Genomic DNA, 25115 nt, shown 5'->3' with positions numbered 1-25115 from the left:
TAGGATGGAGGGGAGAAAGGAGAATAAAGTGGCGGTGGTGAAATTGGAGAGCTAGGAAGAAAAATTGGCGATAATGCGTATTAAAAATAAGATTAACGACAAGAAGGTTTTCATCGACCAAGATTTGGCGAGGCAGGAAAGTGATGTGCAGAGAATGCTAAATGACAGGGTTCGGAAGGAGAGGAGTGAAGGAAGAGTAGCGAACGTAGGGCATCAGGAAATAAAAATAGACGAGAAAATGCGGGTATGGGACGAGGAGAAGGAGGTGTTGAAGGAAGTGCAGGGAAACTTGTTTCATGAGAAGTAGGGTGTTGGAAATAGAGCTGGGTGGAGGAGTGTTAAAGGTGCTGTACTGGAACGTAGCAGGGTTAAAGAAGAAAGGAGAGGATCTCTGTAGGTATATTTAGGAATTTGATGTGATTGGACTGGTAGAGGCGTGGGTAGAGAGAAAGAAATGGGATAGAGTAGAGCGAAAATTGCCAAGGGGGTATAGGTGGATACTACAGGAGGCGGTTAAATTAAAGAGGAAAGTAAGGGCTAGTTCGGGAATTATAACAGGAGTTGGGGATGAATTAGAGGAAGAAGTTCATGAAAAGGGAGAGGGTGAGAGCGTGCAAATTAGGAATGTAAAGATAGGAGGGGTAACGTATAAGTTTGTGACTATGTACAATGAGGATGGGATGGAAAGCATTAAAGAAAGGATGGAAAACTTACTAGGAGTGAGAGAAATGAGGGTATGTTGGTACTGAGGGGGGGGGCTCTCATGCGAGAATTGGAGAACGGGGGTTTGTACCGGGAAGGGGAAAGCTTCGAAAGAAAATCGAATATGCAAGGGTGGGAGGGGATAGAGAAATTCGTAGTGGAAGGGAGGGTGGAATCAGACCATCAACCATTAAGTTTTTGGATACAGGGGGAGACTGGTGAAAGGCAGGGTGGAGAAGAAGGCTCGTTAGGGGAGAGGGTATCATGGACGAGACAGGCGATAGAGAAGTATCAGGAGCAGTTGGATAACGTAAGCTTTGAGGGGGAGTCAGTGGACGATATATCAGAGGATCTAAAAGAGAAAGTGAAGGGTTGTGTGAAAATGAAGGTATTTATGATGAAGAAGAAAGGAATGATGAAGCCGTGGTGAAATATGGAATGTAAAATGATGAAGAGAAAGGTGAAAAAGAAGTGCAGGATGTGGAAGGAAGGAACCGCGAAAAAGTAGGAGAACGTAGAAATGAGGAAAGAGTTTAGGGTGAAGTGTAAGAAGAAAGAGCAGGAAAAGGAAAAAGAGCTGGAAGAGGAGTTGAGAAGTGTTTAGGAAAACGTATAGGTTTAGGAAAAGTAGGGTGGGGATAAGTGAGAAGATAGGGAGCGACGAATGGAGGCAATTTTTAAGGATTTATTTCAGGGGTCAGATACACGGAAAAGAGATGAGGGAATTAGAAGAATGAGGGAGGTAGATGGAGAGGAGTTAAATGACGATGAGATAGAGAAGCAGATTAGGAAGTTGACAAAATTTAAGGCAGTAGGTCTGGACAGGGTAGAGAACCAAGCGTGGCTATTTGGCACACAAGAGCTGAGGCAGAGGCTCAAGGGGGGAGTGAAAAAAGTATGGAGGGAGAAGAGATTTCCAAGAGGGTGGAGGGAGGGGTAGATCGTACCACTGTATAAGAAAGGGGATATAGTCGGAGAGCTAGCTACATAAAACAGCCTCGATTCGGTGCCCAAGATCAAAGCTAAAAAGTTGTAAGAAAAACATTAAAACATCATAAAATGGCTACTCTGCCAGTCTGCAATTTTTGCGTATGAAAATGGCAGCCGGTTTTCCACGATGTAAAATTTGCAATTGTAAGCCAGTCGCTCGGTTTTTGCCAGCCAGAGAGAGAATGCCGCAACACCGCCTCCTGCCTCGTCGCACGCTGGCTGGCAAAAATCGAGTTTCAATCGTATCGTGATGATTTTTTTTTTAAATTGTGGTAGAATTTGAAAATAATTGTAATGGCATATACAAATATAGCTTCAACATGCAAGTTTAGCGAACAATCATGTATTCATAATTAAGTTGACATTTTCCACTAAACTACTTCTGCCGAAGAATGTTTTTGAACAAATTTGACGAAAAAGTTGAATTCATTCAACGAAAAAGTAAAATTTAGTATAAAGGGCAGATGACAATTCAATCGCTTTAATTTATGGTTGAAAAATTGGACTTAAATACTTGTGGACTCCTACACAGTGGGATGAAATCAACAAACGAGGTTCAGAACAACTTGTAATTAGAAATGATTAAATTAACTTAAAAAAAATTAATTTTCAAGAACATGAAATTAATTTTCAACAAAATAGTTTAACTCTCAATAATCATAATGAATTTTCTACTAAAATTATAAATCTTTAACTAATACAGTTGAATTTTCAACCGAAGTTATAAATTTCTAACTAAACCAGCAATTTTCGATCAAAAATAACAACAAAAAAACTGACTTTCAACAAAATAGTACCAGTGCAGAAATTAATTTTCAGCTAAGGAAAAAAGGAATTTTCAACCAAATATCTCAGTTTTCAAACAGAGATAAATTTTCATTTAATATGATGAACTTCAAATAAAAATTATTTTTACTGAAAGAGTTTTACATTTAACCTATTAATTAAATGTTTATACAAAAAAGGATTCTGAACCCAAAAATGCATTATTTATTATTTCAATCAAAAAAGATTTTAATTTTTAATCAAAAACATTTCAAATGAACTAAAAAAGATGTATTTTCAACATGAGTTGCCTTTTTGACTAAAAAAGATTTTTCTGTCAATAAGAGAGAAAATATTACAAAAATCTGGTAAATTTCCAACAAAATACATGCAGTTTCGACGAGATACTTGAATTTTAAACTAAAAACTATCAATTTTTAACAAAAAATTAGAATAGTTAAATTTTCAGGTTAAAAAAATCAATTATAACAAATTTTAACAAAATAGTTAAATACAATCATAGAAAGCTATTTCTACAAATAAAAAATCAATTTTATGTTATTGCATAGGAATCATTCACAAATTACGTAACGCGTTTTTCTTTTTTGTGAATAAAGATGAGAGTATAATTTCCGTGAAGCGAACAGTGACACAGGGATATGGAGAAAAGAAAAACGCGTTACGTAATTTGTGAATGATCACATATTGATATAAACACGCTCGCGAAAAAATTCCGACTTAAAAAAAAATGCCCTGACATTTCCAAGTTTTTCCAGGTATATAAAAATAACCTGACAATTCCAGGTTTTCCGGGTAGGGTAGACACCCTGGGTACACAGAATTCCGGCTGACCAGGATCGGCGGCAGCAGTTCGACCGAGTGAGGGGAAGCCGCGTAGTGGGAGAGCCGTACTCAGGTAGCTGGGGCGGAATAGACGCAAAAATATAAAAAAAATTGTTAATAAAAAAACAGTTGAATTCAACCAAAAAATATCAATTTTTAACTAAATTCTTGAATCCTCTACCAGCGTCTCTTGTGCAAAAATGCGAAACCGAGAAAATTTGCAAAATTCTCTGATTTTTCCTTGATAATTTTTTAATTCAAATTATTAATATTCAAATACTAGCATTTTATCTTGTAAAACTGTCAACATAGAATATTGTATGAACAGAATAAAACAGTGTTTTATATAAGTATTGACAATTTTTAAATTTATTTATTCACTTCACACAAAGAAAAATGTCTTTTCTACTATTAAAAATGGTTTTTTAACAAAATTCTTGAATTTTCAAAAAAAGAGTTGAATTTTTAACATAATAGTTGAATATTCAACCTAAAACGACAAATTCCTAACGAAAAAGTATCATAGTTTATATTTCAATCAAAAAAGAATAAAATGTATACCACAAGGAAAAAATAATTTAAAAATCCAACATGAATTTTCAAGAAATAAAGATTTTTCACTCAAAAAAGAAATAAAAGTTCATTTAAATTATTGAACTCTCAAGTCAGAAGATAAATGTTTTTCTACAATAATTGAATTTTCAAACACAAAATATAACTTTTCAACAAAAAATTAGTATTTCACGAAACTCATTCATTTTTACCCATAAAAAATGAAATTAAAAACTAACAAATTATTGTTTTACCACAAAAAACGAATGTTCAACTAAACAACATCGATCTTAAAAAAAAGAAAAGTTATATTTTCTGTTAAAAATGAATTTTAAACAAGACAAAAAGTATTTTCGACTAAACAGTTAAATTTTGAAACAAAGACATAGGCGTCCAAAAAAAAAGTTTTACCAATGTAGTTGAACACTTTTATTCTAGTATACGAATTTTCGATCCAAAAGGATTAATTTCAACAAAATAATTAAACTTTAAACCAAACAGATAACTTTTCGACTAAAAATACATATCTTTAACAAAAAAAAAGTGATTTCTTAACAAAGTGATTCAACCAAATCTTTCAAACAAATTAGTTGAATACTCGTAAATAAGAATGATTTTCATCCAAAATGATGCATTTTCATTAAAAAAATTAAGCTTCTTCTAAAGCAGGTCAAGTTTTAAATCAAAAAGATAAATTAAAAAAAAATAGTTGAATTTTCTGTTGAAATAGATTTCCGTCGAGTTTTTACAATTCAGATATGAATTTTTAAACATGAAATAAAATTCTACGGAAAAAATGAATTTTCATTCAAAGTAGACGAATTTTTAAACAAAAAAATTACTTTTTAACTAAATTGTTGAATTTTGTACCAAATAGTTATATTTTTATTTAAAAAAATGAAATTTCTTTTAAAGCAGAAGAGTTTTTAATTACAAAACAAAGAGTTTTGAATGAAATTGAATTTTCAATCCAAAAAGACTAGTTTTTTCAAACCAAAAAGGATTAATTAAAAAAAAGTTAAATTCTTCAACAAATAGTTTCATTTTTATAAAAAAAAATAATTCAGTTTTATATTAAAACAGATGAAGTTGAAATACAAAAAAGACCATTTTTTTATAAGTGGAACTTTCATCTAAAAAAGTTTTCAGTTCATTTTTCAACTCCAAAATATAGATTTTGAACAAAAGGTACATTTTTTACATAATATTATGACTATTTAATCAAATTTGTGAATCTTCCATCAAACAGTTGCATTTTTATCCAAGAAAGAAGTAATTTCTGTTAAAGCAAATGAATTTTAAAATCAAAAAGACAAACTTAAAAAAAAGAGTTGAATTTGCAACCGAGAAGTTACAAACAAAGGAATTAAACAAAAAGAAAACTTTAAAAAATTAGTTAAATTTTCATCCAAAGAAGATTCCAGTTCACATTCGAAAACCAAAAGATCAAAATAAGAACTGTAAACAATTTGCAACCAAAATGGATGTCTTTTTAAGAAAAATATTAAATTTTCAACCAAAGAATAAAATTTATAACTAAAAGGATTATCTTCAGAAGATAGTTTTTGCGAATTTTCAACATTTTAATCTGAAAATATTTCATTTTTAAAGTTTTTAACTTGTCATATTCTCGAAATTTTAATCTTAAACTATTTAGATTCGAGATTCTTTCATTTAAAATAACATTGTTCAATTTTAAATGCTTTGAATAATAAATAATAAAATTTCAACTCCTTTCTCATAAAGTTGTCCATTTAAAAAAATTTTAGTTCGAAAATTTTCAAATTGAAACGGTTTAAATTAGAAATAATACAGTTTTAATTCCTTTCAATTTTAAATGATCGAATTTTCGAAATTGGAAAATTTTTCATTTTTAACCGTTTTATACCTGCCCTATTTTCGAATGTTTCTTATTGGAATTTGAAGAACTTGAATGCGCCACCTGGTTACAGAATCGGAAAGCCTTGAGCGTAGGTAAATTTTGGCGGGAAGTATAGGCGAAAATACGAAAATAATTTTTCTAACGGTTTTACAGTGTTTTTTACAGTGAAACCAGGGAAAAAATAAAAAATGATAAATAAAAAGTTACAAGTAAAATAAATCAAACTTTATCATTGGAGTTTTCGCTACAAAAATCGAAGAGCAAAGTGTTTTGTTGTGTGTTTGGCTGCTCTTTTACTGCTCGAAAGCAAGACTGTTCGGTTTTTCCGAAACGTAAAGAAACTCCTATTAAAAAAAAATGCTGAAAAATCTTCTAGTACATTTAAAACATTTACTGATAGTATGACTCGAGAAATAAAACAGAATGAAGTAAAAAAATTCACGAAATTCAAACGGATTTTCAAGCTAGTTCCACTGTCAATAAAAAAAAAATTGGAGAAAAACCCAGTGGGCACAAAATTTGGCGACGCCTTTAGGACATCGTTACGACATCTTTACGACATCCTATGGCCATGTCGTAAAGTTGTCGTAACCATGTCGTAAAGACGTCGCCCAATTTTGTGCCCACTGGGTTTTTCTCCGATGTTTTTTTATTGACAGTGAACAAGATTTTTTAAATTCGAAGTTTGCAAACAAAATGAAATAATAGAAACTGAAGTTTCATTTTTCACCTCTTTTTCTGAAAATAGAAAGTGTCTTGCATGTAAAATGCTTTATTCTTCCATGAAGTTTCTACATGCTGCTGTAGATTTTGTGAAATCACAAATTCCAGCTATTGTTACTTTAATTTTCAATGTTTTTACATGAGTCTTTTGAGACATCTACCTATACTTTCGCCGGCCATATTTCTTTTGCCGCTAGTAGTGCCCTCAAGAGTTCAGATCCCAATAACCTTAAATCCTTGAAATCGTGATTCTTATATTGAAAATAAAATTTTTTTCTTTTATAAGCTTGACATTATACATGATAAAACCCAATTAAAAAAATTTAATAGAAAAGTGTACAATTTAAAACGCTATAATTAGAAATAATACCCTTTGCAGTAACCACAGTACCTATTGTGGTCAAAAAAGGTGAATAGGTGACATTTTTTTCTAAAATAGGTGGCAACTGGTTAAATTTTCAAGCAAAAAACGTAAATAGTCTGCATTTTTAAACCATAAAAGTTCAATTTTTATCCAAAAAAATTAAGCAGATGAATTTTTATCAAAAAAAATTAATTTTCAATTAAGAAAACAGCAATAAAAATGAATTTTCTATAAAAAAAAAGTTGAATTTTCTGCCAAACAGTTACTTTTATATCAAATTTTTTAATTTTCTATAAAATAGTCTAATCCTCAACAAAAGTACCTAGTGGGCACAAAGTTTGGTGACGTCTTTACGACATCGTTACGACATCATTACGACTGCAACTAAGAAGTTGCATTTTTAACCAAAAACTCAAAAAGAGATGAAGTTTCTACCAAAAAATGAATTTTCTACCAAGAAAAATTTTTCAATCAAGAATGAAAAATAATGTTAACCAAACTGTTGAATTTTCAACAAAAAAAAATGTTTATCAAAAAAAATGTTATAGTTGATATTTCCATAACAAAATTTTAATTAAAAACAAAAAACAGTTTATTGGATTTTCAAGCCAAACAGCCTAATTCTCTATAAAAATATTTAATTTTAAAAACAAGAACATGAAATAACAAAAAAAAAAAGTTTCTTTAAAATAATCAGTTAACTTTTTTAACAAAATATTTGAATTTGCATTTAAAAAAAAACATTTTTAGAACAAAAAGAGTTGTTAATTTTATTTTTTAACAAAAAAAAACGAACATACTACTGAAATTATGAATCTTTGACGAGAAAACATGAAATTTGAAAATTTTCGTTCAACTTTCAACCAAGGAGTGGCATTTTTATTGAATCATTTTTTTTTTGCTCAAAATTCTACTTTTGGGTTACAAATTCTACTATTTAATTAAAGATTTAGTTATTTTGTTGAAAATTAAAGCATTTTGTTAAAAAGTCATCGTTTTTTGTCGAATATTTATATTGTTTGGTAGAAAATTAATTTTTTTTTTTTTGGTTGAAAATTATTTTTATGAAGAAAGCCTTATATTGTATTTTTGTTAAAGAAATCTCTTCGAATTAAAAAAATATACTTTTTATGAAAATTTAACGATTATGTCGAAAACTTCATAGTTTTTGGTCGAAAATTTGTACTTTTATAAAAAAAAATGCATATTTTTTCATTGAAAATTTATCTTTTTTTATTGAAAAGTAATTTCTTTTATTTTAAAAGTTTATTATTGTATTTTTGTTTAAGAAATAATTTATTTACTTAAAAAACATATTTTTTGTGAAAATTCAACGATTTTTTTTGAAAAAGTCATCGCTTTTGGTCAAAAATTTATACTTTTGTAGCAAATTAATATTTTATCTTTTGGCGGAAAAATCTTTTTTTTCTAGTTGTTACAAATTCACCTTTTATGTTAGAGAGTTAATAATTTTTATTGAAGTTTAATATTATATTTTTGTTATTTATTTCAAAACTCTACAAATTCGTTGAAAATTTGATTATTTTATTGAAAATTCCACTAGTTTCTTAAAAAGTCACCTTTTTTTTGTTTAAAATTAATCTCTTGGTTCAAAAAATCTAATATTTGGTTTAAAATGTCTCTTTTTCTAGTGAAAGTTCTTTTGATCTAAAACAAAAAAAGTATCATATTTCTGTTCCAGAATTAATCTGAATTCAACTATTTTTTTAAAAAGACATTTTTTTTTGCCGAAAATTCATCGTTTTTGGATTGAAATGTCTCTTTTTCTTGAAAAATCGTCTTTTTGGGTGGCAAATTCAACTATTTGCTAAAAAAAAAATCACCTTTTGGTTAAAAATTTATCTCTTGGTTAGAAATTCTATAATTTAGTTAAAAATTCATCTATTTTTCTAAAAAGTAATCTTTTTTTTATCAATGTTTCAACTGATTTATTGAACACTTGTATTTTGTGATAGAAAATCCAGCCTTTTGGTGTAAAAATCCTCATTTGTCGCCAAATTTTTTGTCCACTGGGTCTCCTTATTCTAATCGTGGTTCAACCTAACAGTTGCGATTTTTCTGCAAAAAAGATACAATTTCTATCAAAAAGTCCATTTTTCAACTAAGAAGAATGACTTTAAAAAAAATTGCTGAATTCTCAACAAAATATTCAAATTAACTTCAACTTCATTTTATCGAAAATTACCTGAAATTCCCTAACCAGTTTTAAATTCTGATGTATAAATGCAAAACTGAACCCAGTGGGCCCAAAATTTGGCGACGTCTTTACGACATCCTATGTCCATGTCGTTTCGGTGTCTTTGCGATATCGTCAGATCATACGACTTATTTACGATATCGTAAAGACACTTTAACGACATGGAAATAGGATGTCGTAAAAATGTCGTAAACACGTCGCCAAATTTTTTGCCCACTGGGTCTCCTTATTCTAATCGTGGTTCAACCAAACAGTTGCGATTTTTATCCAAAAAAGATACAATTTCTATCAAAAAGTCCATTTTTCAACTAAGAAAAATGACTTTAAAAAAAAACATTGCTGAATTCTCAACAAAATATTCAAATTAACTTCAACTTCATTTTATCGAAAATTACCTGAAATTCCCTAACCAGTTTTGAATTCTGATGTATAAATTCAAAACTGAAACGCAGTGGGCCTAAAATTTGGCGACGTCTTTACGACATCCTATGTCCATGTCGTTTCGGTGTCTTTGCGATATCGTCAGATCATACGACTTATTCACGATATCGTAAAGACACTTTAACGACATGGAAATAGGATGTCGTAAAAATGTCGTAAACACGTCGCCAAATTTTGTGCCCACTGGGTCTCCTTATTCTAATCGTGGTTCAACCAAACAGTTGCGATTTTTATCCAAAAAAGATACAATTTCTATCAAAAAGTCCATTTTTCAACTAACAAGAATGACTTAAAAAAAAAACATTGCTGAATTATCAACAAAATATTCAAATTAACTTCAACTTCATTTTATCGAAAATTACCTGAAATTCCCTAACTAGTTTTGAATTCTGATGTATAAATGCAAAACTGAACCCAGTGGGCACACAATTTGGCGACATCTTTACGACAACTTTACGACGTCCTACGTCCATGTGGTTTCGGTGCCTTTGCGATATCGCCAAGACATCGTCAGATCATACGACTTATTTACGATATCGTAAAGACACCTTAACGACATGGAAATAGGATGTCGTAACGATGTCGCCAAACTTTGTGCCCACTGGGAAAATCAGATAGGTAGATGGGACTGGAAGATAGGAATAAAAAAAGATTGTAAATTTCGTGGACACTATAAACATTTATCACATAAGTACAATTGAACACTTATTATTGGTTTCATCTTAGTTATTTTTTTCTTATTAGTCTACTCCATTTTTGTGTCTTGCGAGCACCCATAAATAATTTATTTTCAATTCATTTACACAAATACTCTCTTAAACCTATAGATATATGTATAATATATTATCATTCTTTGTACATCTTTCATTCGCACGCACTTGTTTAAAATGAATCTTTAAGCAGCGCGAAGATAATTTACAGTCAAATAAAAAACAAAATCAGATCACTCGTGTTCTGTCATTTTAGTATAATGCAATAACAAAAGAATAGGGGAAACCTCCCTACAGTGGATAACGCAGCCTAGAGTGGATAATCATTAATTTTAAAAAATACTTCATAAATGTAAAATAATTAATTTAATTTGTTAGTTAAGACACGGTGGGTGTTCATAAATTAAAATTCATTATTTTTCTTTTATTTGTGCTGTTTTTTTGTGAATTTCAACTGTAGTTTGTCCTATCCACTCTGACAAGTTTCCCCTACATCCGATAAATTAAATAGAGTGGTTGTCAAGAAATAGTTGAGATTCTCACTCCCTGGAGATTTTCCTCAATTTTGTCAAATTTATTATTTGTATATAAGACGAATTATCAAATTGTAGAATAAATTCAAATTTTTGTAAATAGCAAAGTTCTAGTTCTCTTAACTTGAACTTTGTGTTCGTATTTTTGCATGTAAGGTATCATCCATAAACTACGTTACCAATTTTCGGATAATTTTTACCTCCCCCAAACAATAATAAAAAACAAAACAATAAAATAATAAAGATCAATTCTCAAAGGAAGATTTAATATTTAGCATTTCAACGAAACGAGAGCTAACTTTTAAATGAATAAAAAAGAAAAAGCAAAACAAGATGACTTCTACCATAAAGAATTAATTTTCAATCCAAAGAGAAGAATTTTTAACGAACAGTTAAATTTTTGACCAAAAAAGATGAGTTTTAAAAAAAAAGATTAATTTCTACCAAAAAAGATGATTTTTCTATCAGATACTTGAACCTTCAACTAAAAAAGGTAAATAAAATCAAATAGTTAAATTTCTGAAGAAAAAATATGACTTTTTAACGGAAAGATTTTTTTCTGCAAAAAAGAATTTTCCACCAAATAGTTGAAATTTCAACTAAAAAAGATGAATTTTTAACTTAAAAAAAAAATATTCGACGAAAGACAGGACAGTTCAACTTTCAGTCTTATTTGTTTTAACAGAATAATTAAATTTTACACCAAAGAAATGAACCTTTAACTAAGAAAAAATTATTTTTTCACAATTTATTTCAACTATCGAACAACTAGTTAAAGTTTTTACTGAAATAGATGTCTTTTAAACCAACAAGATTAATTTTCTACCAAAAATGGAAAAATTAAATTTTCAATTTTTACAACGAAATTTTGACAAAATAGTTCAACTTTTAACTAAATAGTTAAATTTTAGGCAATAAAATATGAATAAAAAAAAGCTAGTTGCACTTTCAAGAAAACATTTAAATTTTTAATTAAATTCTAACATTTTTTATTAAACAGGGAGAATTTCCAACAAAAAATATAAATGTATTTTTTAATATAGAGAGATGAATTTTCACCCAAATAGATGCATTTTTAACTATACAATATAATTTTTCAAAAAAAAAAAAATAAAAGTTACATTTTTAGTTTAAAAAATTAATTTTCAATAAAACTAAAATTAATGTATTTTATTAAAAATTTATCTTTTTTGGTAGAAAATAAATCTTCGTGGTTTAAAATTTATCCTTTCTGGTTCAAAATTCAACGGTTTGGTTTAAAATTAATCTGAGTGGGTTCAAAATTAATCTGATTTGGTTCAACATTATTCTGATTTGGTGTAAAATTGAACATGTTTAGTTCAAAATTAATCTGGTTTGGTAGAAAATTGAACTATTGGTTTTAAAAAAACTTTTTTGTTAAAAAATCATGTATTTGGTTTAAATTTTACGATTTTGTTAAAAAATTAACTATTTATATGAAAATTAAATTTTTTGGTATAAAATTTACCTTTTTTGTAGAAAATTAAATTTTTTGTTAACAAATAATATTTCAGAATGAAAATTCAACTGTTTTGTAGACAATTTGTCTTTTTGGCTTTAAAATTCAACATTTAAAAAAAAAATTGATGTATTTTGTTGAAAAATCGTGATGTTGGTAGAACACTGATCTTCTTGCTTTAAAAATCATCATTTTGATTGAAAATTTAACTACTTGGTTCAAAATTCGTTTTTTTGTTTGTTTAAAATTAATATATTTGTTTGAAATTTGACTGTTTAATTAACTATTTTGATGAAAGTTTAACTTTTCGGTAAAAAATTAACCTTTTTGTTAAAAAATCATATTTCAGAATGAAAACTTAACCCTTTTGTATATAATTTGTCCTTTTGGCTTTAAAATTCAACAATTTTCTTTAAGAATTGATGTATTTTGTTGAAAATTCGTGTTTTTTTGGCACCGATTGTAAATTTTTTTGCTTTAAAATTAATCATTTTCGTTGAAAATTTAACTATTTCGTTTAAAATTCATCTTTTTATGTCAACATTAAACTACTTGGTTTAAAGTGGACCTTTTTTGTTAAAAATTCGGTTGTTTTTTTTTTTGTTCAAAATTCTTATATTTGGTTTAAATTCAACTATTTGGTTAAAAATTTAATTATTTTTATGCAAATTTAATTTTTTGGAAGAAAATTATAATTTTTGTTAAAAAATCGTATTTCAGAATGAAAATTCAACCCTTTTGTATATAATTTGTCCTTCTGACTTTAAAATTCAACACTTTTCTTAAAAATGTATGTATTTTGTTGAAAATTTGTGTTTATTAATAGAACATTGATCTTTTTGCTCTAAAATTCATCCTTTTGGTTAAAAATTTAACTATTTGGTTAAAAATTCATCTTTCTTTTTATAACAATTCAACTACTTGGTTTAAAATTGACCTTGTTAGTGAAAATTCGTTTTTTTTAAATCTGAAAATTGCACTTTGGATAAAAATGTATCCTTTATAGTTGCCAATTACACAATTTGGTTTAAATTTGATATTTTTTAGTACAAAATTCAACTATTTTCTTGAGAACTAATGAATTTTGTTACAAATTCGTCTTTTTGTTAAAAAATAAATAAATCTTGTTTACCGAAAATTCAATATATATTTCGTCTTGATATCTTCAGAATTAAAAGAGTTTTACATTGCCTAAAATTGGTAACGTAATTTTACTTACAAACCCTAACATTTTGTTTAAAAATATTTTTATTATCATTTGCATCTAAATCCAAATTTTTTTGTTTGAACTTTACTGAAAATAAATAAAACATTGCTGATGCAAACTTCTGTTAAAAAAAAAAGAATTCACCGACCAAATTTGGACCACAACGAAAAAATAAAAACAAATCAAAAACTCTTATTGTCATCTGAAAAAAAATAATTTTCGGACATAAATAAAGAAGAGGAAGGAAAAATTCTCATTTTTCTTTCCTCTTTTTTATATTTGTCCGAAAGTTATTATTTTTTTTCAGATTACAATAGGAGTTTTTTTGTTTTTATGTCGTCCAAATTTGGTCGTGCGATTGTTTTTTTTTTTTTTTTTAATAGAAGATTGCATCAATTTGATTATTGAACATTAAACAGGATTTTCAATTTGGATTTTAATCTAATTTAAATTTCTTAAATTTAGAATTTTGCTTTGAAAAAAAGCATCTTATAGTGAAAGATCCCCAAAAACTGCATTGTAGGGTCTTGAAAAAAAATATTCTATTGACAAAAGTCGGAAATGAGAAAACTTTTTGAACATTTTAACACTTAATACAACTACTTAGAGGAGATATTCTTACCATAGAAATTATTATAACAGTTCATTTTTGTCTATCCACTGAATCGCGATCTACTCGACGCGAGCTACTCTACCTAGAATTTCCCAACAGTTAAATAATAATTATACACGCATTCAGTCTTTGTTGCTAAATATATAGGATATTCAGAAAAATCATAACAGATATAGTTCAAGTGTTAAAAACATAATTGGAAACTGGATGGAGGATACAGACTGGTGATTATCGTTATGGGTCCCAGATTTTTTTTTTACACAATCCTCTCTCGGGTTGAAAAGTCATTCACAATTTTCAATCAATATTTGACCTCTGACCCCGAGAATCCTCAACTTTCTGCCGTTTCAATAATTACGTACAAATCAATCGAAAGAAATGTAAATAAAAAAAAAAAAAATAATAATAAATGCAGTGCTGAGTATAGGTCAGGACTGCTATATCAGACTTGAATAGAAAAATTAAATTTTTCACATATTTATGTCTGAATATATTCAGGGTGTTCCCGGGCTTTTCCTGAACAATTTCTGATTTTTTCCAGCCGATTTAAAAGAGATCAAAAAATTGTAATGATTTCAAGAGATTTCTTAATATTCAAAAATATTTTTAATTTCGAATAAGGAAGTTTTTAATATAAAAAATCATAATTCTGAATTTGAATAGGGATTTTTTAAATCCCTTTTTTTACATCAGAATTAAAATTCGTTTTCAAAATGTCTTTTTCTACAATTTGAAAAGAAAAGCATTCAATTTTAATTAATATTTATTTCCAAAAAATCATTTTAAAATTCAAACAAATTCTGAATTGGAACAAGTTTTCGAAATCTAAAGAATTCTGACTTGGAGCAGGCATTTTTTTGTAAATTCTATTTTTATAAATCAGAAATGAAATTATTTTCCAAATGTTCCGGTTGCACGTCGAAAATTCCCTAGATGCAGTCAGGATTATATTTACAAGATTTTTTATTATAAATAAAAAACATAATAAATGCCGTTTTCTAAAATTTTAAAGAGGAAATTTTCAAGTTCCGAAAAATTTTTATTTGTCAAAAAAAAAAAAGTTTAAATTCAAACAAATTCTGATTCGGAATAAGGATTGTTTTTGTAAATTCCTTTTTATGAATCAAAATTTAAATTATTTTCCGAAATTTTCCGTTCAATGTCAAAAATTACATGTTCTTAGAATTAATACTTTTGATGAAATTTCCTTTTCCCAAAGCTAAAATTATCATGAAACTTTCAAATTCAAATTTAAACAAATTCTGATTTAGTAAACAAAGAATTTTCAAAATATGACAAATTTTGAATGGATACTGGGATTATTTTCAAAATTTTTCCGTTTCAAGTAAAAAATTACCTGTTCGAGGAAAAAATTATAATTCTTTATGGAATTCTCCTATTCCAAGTCAGATTTTCTTGTTACATGTTCGATTATAATTCAGAAAATATTAGATAATTTTTGTAAATTCCTTTTTATAAATCCGAAATTAAATTATTTTCCAAAATTTCAAGTTCAATGTGAAAAATTCGCTGTTCGAAGTCAGAAATATATTTATTTACAACATTTTCCTTTTATAATTGAGAAATATAGCAACTCCCTTTTTCTGAACTTTGAAAGAGAAAAGTTTCAAATTCTGGCAAATTTATATTTGCCAAAATAAACGCTTAAGGTCAAACAAATTCTGATTTGGAACAAGGAATTTTCAAAATCTGACAAACTTTGAATCGAAAATAAGATTTTTTTTTATAAACTCCGTTTTTATAAATCAGAATGAAAATTATTTTCCAACTTTTTCGTTTCATGTAAAAAATTACCTGTTCCAGGAAAAAAATGATAAACTATTTACGGAAATTCCCATTTCCAAAAATTCAATGTTCAAAATCGAATTTTTGCTTTGTTACATTTTCGGTTAAAATTCAGAAATTATTAGATTTTTTTTTGTGAATCAAAATAAGATTATTTTCAAAAATTCCGTGTTTTAAGTTATACTTGTATTTTTTACAATTTCTATTATAATTCAGAAATTCCTCTTTTTTTCTAAATTTGGAACAGGAAAGTTTTAAATTAAAATTAAAATTCTGATTTGGAACAAGCAATTTTCAAAATCTGACAAACTTTGAATTGAAACTGGGATTTTTTTGTTGTAAATTCCGTCTTTGTAAAACAAAATGAAAACTATTTCCCAAATTTTCCCCTTTAATTTCAAAAGTTACGTGTTTCATGGGGAAAAAATATAATTCTTTTTACGAAAATTCCCTGTTCCAAGTCATAATACCTTTTATTTTCAGAAATTCCCTGTTCCAAGTCAGTTTTTTTTGTTACATTTTTTATTACAGTCCAAATTATTAGATTTTTTGTAAATAAAAATTAAGATTATTTTTCAAAGTTTCATGTTCCAAGTCATACTTGTATTTTTTTTTACAATTTCTATTATAATTCAGCAATTCCTTTTTTTTATTTGGAACAGGAAAGTTTCAAATTAAAATTATGATTTGGAACAAGCAATTTTCAAAATCTGACAAACGTTAAATTGAAACTGGGATTTTTTGTTGTTGTAAATTCCCTGTTTATAAATCAGAATCAAAATTATTTTCTAAATTTTCCAGTTTCATGTAAAAAATGACCTGTTCCAGGAAAAAAAAAATTCTTTACGGAAAGTCCCGTTTCCAAATCATAATTACATTTATTTCCAGAAATTCCCTGTTCCAGTCAGTTTTTTTGTTGTTGTTAAATTTTCGAAATTGCTTTTTTATTTTAGAATTAAAATTATTTTTCAAACTTTCCCGTTCCATGCCAAAAATTACGTATTCCAGGGGAAAAAAATAATTCTCTATCAAAATTCCCGTTTCCAAATTTTTTCCAAAATTTTCCAAGTTTTTTTTTTTTTTTTGTTAAATTTTCGAAATTGCTTTTTTATTTTAGAATTAAAATTATTTTTCAAACTTTCCAGGAAAGAAAAAGATAATTCTCTACTGAAATTCCCGTTTCCAAATCACAATTACTTTTATTTGCAAAAATTCCCTGTTCCAAGTCAAATTTTTTTGTTACATTTCCTTTTTGTTGTATCAGAATTAAAATTATTTTTCCAAACTTCTTATTTTATGTGAAGAATGACTTTTTCCAAGAAAAAAATATAATTCTTCAAAAAAATCAAAATTATACAACTTTACTGGATTTTTTCAAATTTCATTCATTTATTCCCATTCTAAGCTCATAATTGTCATTCTTTTAAAACTTGCCCTTTTTAAGAGTCAAAATTAAATTCATTTCCAAAATTCCCTGTTTCAAGTCATAATTATATTTATTTAAAAAATTTTCTATTATAATTCACAAATATATTACTCCCGTTTTCCAAAATTTTGTAGCAATCCTTTTTGTAAATTCTTTTTGTAAATTCCTTTTTATAAATTAGACATTATTTTTCAAAGTTTCTCGTTTCATGTTAATAATTGCCTGCCCCTGGAAAAAATTATAATTCTTTACAAAATTCCCTGTTCCAAATTCAAAATGATAATTCTTTTTTTTTACTAAAATTCTATATTAAAATTTAGAATCATAATTATTTTTCAAAAAGCAGTCTTACAAGTCAGACTTATAATTCTTTTCAAAAATTCCCTGTTCGAAATTAGAATTATAGTAAATAAAATATATAAAACTATATTGAATTTGCATATTTAAATTCTCTAATTTCTTTCAAAATCCTTTAAATCCCTCAAAAACTATAAAATTCCATGAAATCTTCGAAACCTTAAAAAATTACAGAAATCGTTTGAAATAATTTCAAAATTTGTAATTTAATTTTTAAACCCCCGGTCAGGTTGACACCCCGATATCGGTTGATGCTCGGCTGCATCGAATTAGTCAAATATACAGTCAATGCCGTTCGAATAAAAATTTTTGATTCTGTAAAGCAGTGCCCGGCACAGCACAGAAAATCGGTTCCATTGAACCTTCTTGCCCTCGTTTGAGCGCCACGACTGATATTTTAATTTGTAAACGATACGTCATGGCAGTTTAGTAATGGCAGCTTATTATTATTCAGTGAGCATTTAGAATCTAGAAGCTCGGATCTAGAAGCTCGGATCTAGAAGCTCGGATCTAGAAGCTCATCAGAACAAAGATTCGAGCGAAAAAAAATAGTCCATTTCTCGAGACTCTTTCACTTTACGCAGAAGATTCGTTTACACTTTGACGAAGGAGACTACCACCTCCTTTTCTCATCAAATTCTTCGTCCATATTTATTTCAGTCATTGGACATTGACTTTCTGATGTCTAGGGTCTCTTCAAAGAGACACAAGGCCCGATGAACAAACTCGTATTGCTCAGCGGTTTGAATCATTCCACCTCTGTCGTACCTGAAATTTTAAGACAACAATTCGGTACTTTTTTGCAGTCGGATTAAATTTCCGGTTAACAGTTTTAATCGAAAAAAATAAATTTCTGGCTCGCAAAACTTCTTTCATAGTCAATGAAATAAACAAATTCGAACTATTAAATCAAAACAATTTTACATTTAAGGGCATGTGACACAGCTAAATACCTATATTACCGACGACAGTTTTTCAGTTCACTGAATGTTTTTTTTAACCTAAGAACTTTTTTTGTAAATAAAATATCGAGCTGAAACTTTGGGAAATGTATTAGAGTGCAATAAAGTACGTTTAGGTACTGCATTTTGGTAGGAATTTCACTGAAAATTATTTCATCTTTTTTCTGAACCTCAACATTTTTTGAACGTTCGAACTTTTTTTATACATAAAATATCGGTCTCAAACTTTGAGAAATGCAAAAGCCGTAAGAAAAGTACGTTAAAGTACAAAGTTTAATAATAAAAGATGTAAAAAAAAATATTTCAATAATCAATTCCAACGGTATCAGCCGGTAACGTTGTACACGAAAATACGAAATCTCTAGAGCCTCGCCTAGTGGTCACCAGGTTTCGTATTTTCGTGTACAACGTTACCGGCTGATGCCGTTGGAATTGATTGTTGAAATTTTTTTTTTACATCTTTTATTATTAAACTTTGTACTTTAACGTAGTTTTCTTTCGGTTCTTGCATTTCTCAAAGTTTGAAACCGATATTTTATTTACAAAAAAAGTTCTTACGTTTTAAAGAACATTCAGTGAACTGAAAAACTGTGATCGGTAATATAGGTATTTAGCTGTGTCACATGCCCTTAAAGTAATAAAAACTGAGATGGAAATCCTTTTAAACAATTTTAAGCTAGAAATATTAAAAAGTGTACAATGAAATTTTTTCTATAAGCTGAATTAAAAGTTAAATTATTTTCATTTTAAATAGTTTGAAAATCCTTGGAAAGTTTCAAAATTTACTTTCAAAATCTTCAAACATCTACATGTTGTTTTACATTTATTTAAATTTTCAACTATTTTTGAAATTTTTTCAGAACTCCTATACATTTTTTATAATGATTTAAATTCTTCCTAATTTTTTTTTCAAATCTTGTAAAACTGAAACTTATTTTTGACAATTTTGGATACCTATTTAAATGTTCTCTTAAAATTATTTTTGTAAAATAAAAATTCATTTTCAATTTTCCTATGAATCTTAAAAATTCTTTTAAATATAATAAAATATTCTTTTGAAGCCTTCCATAATTCTTAAAAAGCTTCTAAATTTTTTTGTTTAAAATCTGCAAAAATCTATGTTTTCTTTTAAATTAGGCAGTGGACTATTTGCACCAAAATTTAGATACGAATAGCCAGATTTTGTTGGTATACCTAGACACTTTGTTTAAATTAATTTAAATCATTACAAATTTTCAATTAATTTTTAATCTTTTCAGAGCTTCTAAATATCTTTTCAACTTATTTGCATTTTTTCTACTGCATTTTTAACTACTTGTTAATTAATTTTTTTAAATGCAAAAATTAAAATTGAATTATAATTACCGATTCTACATGAACAATCAAACATTTATAAATCTAAATAATCAGCAATTGTACATTTTCTTAATTAGAAAATTTCAAATTTTAGGCTAAAACAATAATTAAAATTTTATAAATTGTCGATTTCAAACGCCACTAATATTTAATTTTTTAACTCTTTAAAACTGTATTGTCAAATTATTTAAATGAAAAAAGTACACTTAAACATTAATATTCAAAATGGAAAATTTTTTAGTAAAAGATTTTCGAATTAAGCACTGTAAACTATCACAGTTGAAGAGGATAAAATTCAATTGATTATTTAAAAAAATGTTGAAATCAAACTTGGAGAGAATTTTTTTCTACAAATTTGTGAAACTTTAAATTTGAAAAAATAAAATTGGTCAAAAAATAAACTCTTAAAATTAAAGTTTAAAAGTTTTTTAATTCAAACTAACAATTTTAAGTGAAATGCAGATAAATTGCAAAAAATAGAATTTTTAACTTTTATAAATTATTTAGAGTTCAAAGATTCAGATACAAGTCCAAAAATATAAATGCTCTAATTTAATGCTCTAAATTTAAGAATCAATTAATGAATTTTAAAATTTTCAAAATTATATTATTTTAAGCTATTTTAATCTAGAAACATTTAAAAAAAGGATTTAATTGAAGACTTCCTAAATTAGAAGTTAAATCAATTTCATCTTAAATAATTTAAAAGTCCTTGAAAAGCTTCAGAATTTTATTTCCAATTCTTGAGAAAACTTGAAGTTGTTTTATATTTAATCAAATTTTAAATTATTTTTGAATTTTTTTCAAAACTTCTGAATAACTGAATAATTAAAAATAATATTTATTTTTTAAAATTATTTTCAGAGAATATTTAAAAAGGTTTTAAAAGATTAACAAAACTTTCAAAAAATATTCTGAAAGATTTAAAGGAAACTTTTTAAAATTTGCAGGATAATTTTGAATCTTTTCAAAACTCCTAAATATCTCTTAAATTTTTTTAATTTTTAACGTTAAAATATAAAATCGATTAATTTTAAACTGATTTAAAATCATTCTGTCAAATCGTTTTTATTCACTTTTTAATACTTAAAGTACAGATTAATCAATTAATTAAATTTTTGCTATAAGCTAATTAAAAGTTACATTATTTTCATTTTAAATAGTTTGAAAATCCTTAAAAGGCTTCAAAATTTTATTTTTAATAAATGTAATTATATTTAAATTTATTCAAATTTTCAATTATTTAAAATATTTTTTCAGAACTTCTTTATATCTTTTATAATGATTCGAATTCTTCCTAATTTTTTTTGAATGTTGTAAAATGGAAAATATTTTTGACAATTTTGGAAATCTTTGTAAATCATTCTTGAAAGTTTGAAAGTTCAGCTGTTTTGTAAAATATTCGCCTTTTTTCGCTTGAAAATTCAACAATTTTAACATTAGAAATTTTAGCACTTCTGTTGGAAATACATTTTTTTTTTTTATTAAAAATTAATTTTTATCTAAAAATGTAGCTATTCAACTTTTGGCTAATAATTTAGTGGAAAAAAGCTTTAAAATCAACTATTTGATAAAAAATGTACGTATTTTGAAAATCATGTTTCTTGAAAATTCATTAATTGAATTCAGGATTTTTTTAACCCAAATAGACAATCTTTTAACTTTACAGTGAAATTTTCCAACAAATAATAACTTTCAAACAATTCTTGAATTTTCTAAAAAGTACATTAATTTCATATTAAATAATTAAAGTTTCAACCAAAAAACATGAATTTTCAACCAAGAAGAATAATTTTCTATGAAAAAAGATTAATTTTTGACAAAATGAACGAAGTTTGAATCTGTTATTAATAATTAAATTTTTTAATACAAAAATTTTCTATAAAAAAAGACAAATTTAAAGAAAGAAGTAAAACATGGAATAGTTCAGTTTTCAGTAAAAAAATAAATTTTTAACCAAAAATATGAATTTACGAGTAAGAATATTATATACCTATCATTAAAAGATAAATTTTTAACAAAATAAACTAATTTTCAACCAAATATTTGAATTTTCAAATCAAAAAGTCGAATTTAGAATAAATCAAGAGACCAGTTAAATTTTTAGTTAAAAAAATTAATGTTTAGACAAAAAACAAACGGATTATCAAAAATGATTGAAATTTTTAGAAAAATAATTTAATTTTCAACGGAAAAGATGAATTTTCAATGAAGAAGATTAATTTTCTACAAAAAAAAAAAAACGAATTTTTGAAAGTACTCTGAATTTTGAAGTAAAGAGTTAGATTTTCAAATAAAAAAGATGAACTTACAATAAAAGAATGGAATAGTTAAATTTTCAGTTACTAATTATTATTATTTAGATTTTCACATAAATATTTAGGTTTTAAATAAAAAATCCGTTTTTTTAAAGCAAAATGCAACAATTTTCAACAAAAAAACATAAATTTTTGACCCAAAAAAAGTTTATTTGCTATAAAACCGTTGAATTTTCTACCAATGTAATAGCTAGTTGTATATTTAACACAAAAACACGAATTTTCAACAAAAGATCTGAATTTTGTGCAAAATAGACTAATTTTTAACCAATTTAATAGAATTGTCAACCAAAACATTAATTTTCGACCGAGAAGAATAATTTACTATTGTAAAAAATAAATTGTTCACATAATAAACAAATTTTTAATCAAGTAGTAGTTGAATTTTTCACTGAAAAAGATACAATCTCAACTAAAAATCGAAGCCATTGTCAATTTAAAAAATTAGTTTTTTTACAAAAAGAACATACGATAATTATTTTTATGCAAAAAAGAGAAATTCAAATTTCGAGCAAAAAAAAAACGAATTTTTAAGGAAATTTTTACAAAAAAGACTAATTTTATACAAAAGAAAAAAAAAATTAACAAAATATATGAATTTTCAACCAAATAGTTGGATTTTCAAATAAAAAGATGGATGTAAAATATTTAAAAAATTATTATTTAAATCTGCAGTTACACAAGTTAATGTTAACTAAAAAAAACAGAATTTTCGAACATATTATCAAAATTTTCAGCAGAATGTTTCAATTTTAAATCAAAAAGACGATTTTTCATAAAAATAAAAGAATTTTTAATCTAAATTGTTGTTTTTCATCGGGGTTTTTCGAAAAATTAACAAAATTCTATGACTTTTAAAGAGGTTTTTCAGGTCGTCTCACAGTTGTCTGGAATAGGAATTTACTGTTCATAATCGCTCACAGGTCGTATTTCTTAACCGATTTAAAGTTTTTTTTTTAGAAATGTTCAGCAATTAATTTTTAAGAGAATTGTGGTTTGCTTTTTTTTTTATTCACAGAGCAATAATATATAAACAAATATAGTGACAAAATTGACCATTTTAGCTTTGTGAATTTTTATCTCAAGAAAAAATACAGATAGAAACTCACTATCAGCCGGAATTATTGCACATGCATTCATAGAACATAATTAATCTTAATAATATTTACCTTAATTATCATAAACAATTTTTATAAACAAATTTTTATCAGTGTTTTTTTATCATAGAAAAAATTGTTTATTTCACGCTAGCTGCTAATATTTTTCATAAGTCATAATTTGTAACAAAAAATTAGCATGAGTTAACAACTATTGTTTTTATAAACATTTCTATAAACAAAATTCTTTATAAACGAGTTTTTCTCATAGCGTGACAATCTGCGGTTGGTCGTAGAAAAAAGTTATATTTTCTTCAATCATTTTTGTGATAATCTTATTTGTGTTATTGAATCAATGAAAAAATTGATATTTATAATAATAATGAGATTATTCTAAAAAACTTAAAATAAATAAATTACGATTCAGAACTCGAATTATTATTAACAATTACGCAAATTATTATTTAATGTCCCATATCCAATTTTGGAATCACTGTTAGTTTAATGTCGGATCATTTCAGTGGAAAACCGTCCTTTTTGCATGTAAAAAAAATAAATCATAGTTTTGTTAAAAAAATTGTTTATAACAATCATATAAATTGTTCTTTATTTAATTTTGTTGATTAGTCATCGCAATAATTGTCACTCTAATAATAATTGAAGAAAAAAACATTTTTTTCTACGAGGAAACAGCCGATTAGGAAACTTGTTTAACTAAATTGTTATAAACAATCTATATTGTTTATGTTTGATAAAGCTTAAAGTATATAAATAACTTTAAAGATAATTGTGAATCACTTTTGTTCAGAAAAATCAAATCAGCTATGAGAAAAACTCGTTTAAAAAGAATTTGTTTACAGAAATTGTTTATAATAATTAAGTTAAATATTATTAAAATTAATTATATTCTATGAATGCATGTGCAATAATTCCGGCTGATAGTGAGTTTCTATCTGTATTTTTTTTTGAGATAAAAATTCAAAAAGCTAAAATGGTCTATTTTCTCACTATATTTGTTTATATATTGTTGCTCTGTGGAAAAAATTTAAAAAAAGCAAACCACAATTCTCTTAAAAATTAATTGCTGACCATTTCTAAAAAAAAACTTTTAAATCGGTTAAGAAATACGACCTGTGGGTGATTATGAACAGTAAATTCCTATTCCAGACCACTGTGCAAGGGTACGGGTGGATAAAAAAGCTTGAATCTTTTTTGGTTAAAAATGAACTTTTTTGTTCATAATTAGTTTTTTTTTTTTTTTTTTTTAAGTATTAGAATTGTCCGAAATTTGATATCACAATTTTTTAACGGATCTCCACGTTTCGAGACCCCCTGAATCCGAAAATTCGGGCGTCTGTCTGTCCGTCCATCTTTGGCACACTTTTTTTTAGGTCCTAAAAGAAAGGACAAGTTCGTGAACCAGCCATTTTTGATAAAAATTCAAAAAGTGAGCGCGTCGGTTTTGTAGCAACACTGAGATCAAATTTGCAATTTGGAAATATCTAATTTGAAAATATCGTTGAAATGAATTTTACCTCATTTGGCACAAAATCCCTAAGATGTCGACATTCCCATCCCTGATGAGCTGAGTCATTCCATTGGCTATAGCTATAAAACACCCTGTTCTTCCGATTCCGGCACTACAATGGACTGCAACGGGTCCCGGTAAATTATTTATTTCCGCAGCTAGGCTAACGAGCGTATCCGCTTCTTGTGGTACAGCGTGATCAGGCCACGAGTCGTACCTACAAAAAAATAATAAAAAAAAAA

The 25115-nt window shown here is 26.7% G+C and overlaps 1 protein-coding gene across 3 annotated transcripts in view; it reads right to left on the bottom strand.

Annotated features, from left to right (window-relative positions):
* Positions 1-17741: 17741 nt before the first annotated feature.
* The window catches only part of LOC117177424 (tyrosine-protein phosphatase non-receptor type 5-like), a 67545-nt gene continuing 60171 nt past the window's right edge, over positions 17742-25115 (bottom strand). For all 3 annotated transcript variants that reach the window (XM_033368097.1, XM_033368096.1, XM_033368095.1), the window contains exons 7-8: positions 24881-25090; positions 17742-18380 (exon numbers count right to left, since the gene is read on the bottom strand). In XM_033368097.1, coding sequence (XP_033223988.1) covers positions 18269-18380; positions 24881-25090 — 322 coding nt within the window. In that variant the 3' untranslated portion in view covers positions 17742-18268. The remainder of the gene's footprint in view (positions 18381-24880; positions 25091-25115) is intronic.

This window comes from Belonocnema kinseyi, chromosome 7, assembly GCF_010883055.1.
Source record: "Belonocnema kinseyi isolate 2016_QV_RU_SX_M_011 chromosome 7, B_treatae_v1, whole genome shotgun sequence".
In the NCBI taxonomy this organism is placed as follows: domain Eukaryota; kingdom Metazoa; phylum Arthropoda; class Insecta; order Hymenoptera; family Cynipidae; genus Belonocnema; species Belonocnema kinseyi.
Note: the sequence above shows the minus strand (reverse complement) of the source record. Positions and strands in the feature narration are given on the sequence as shown.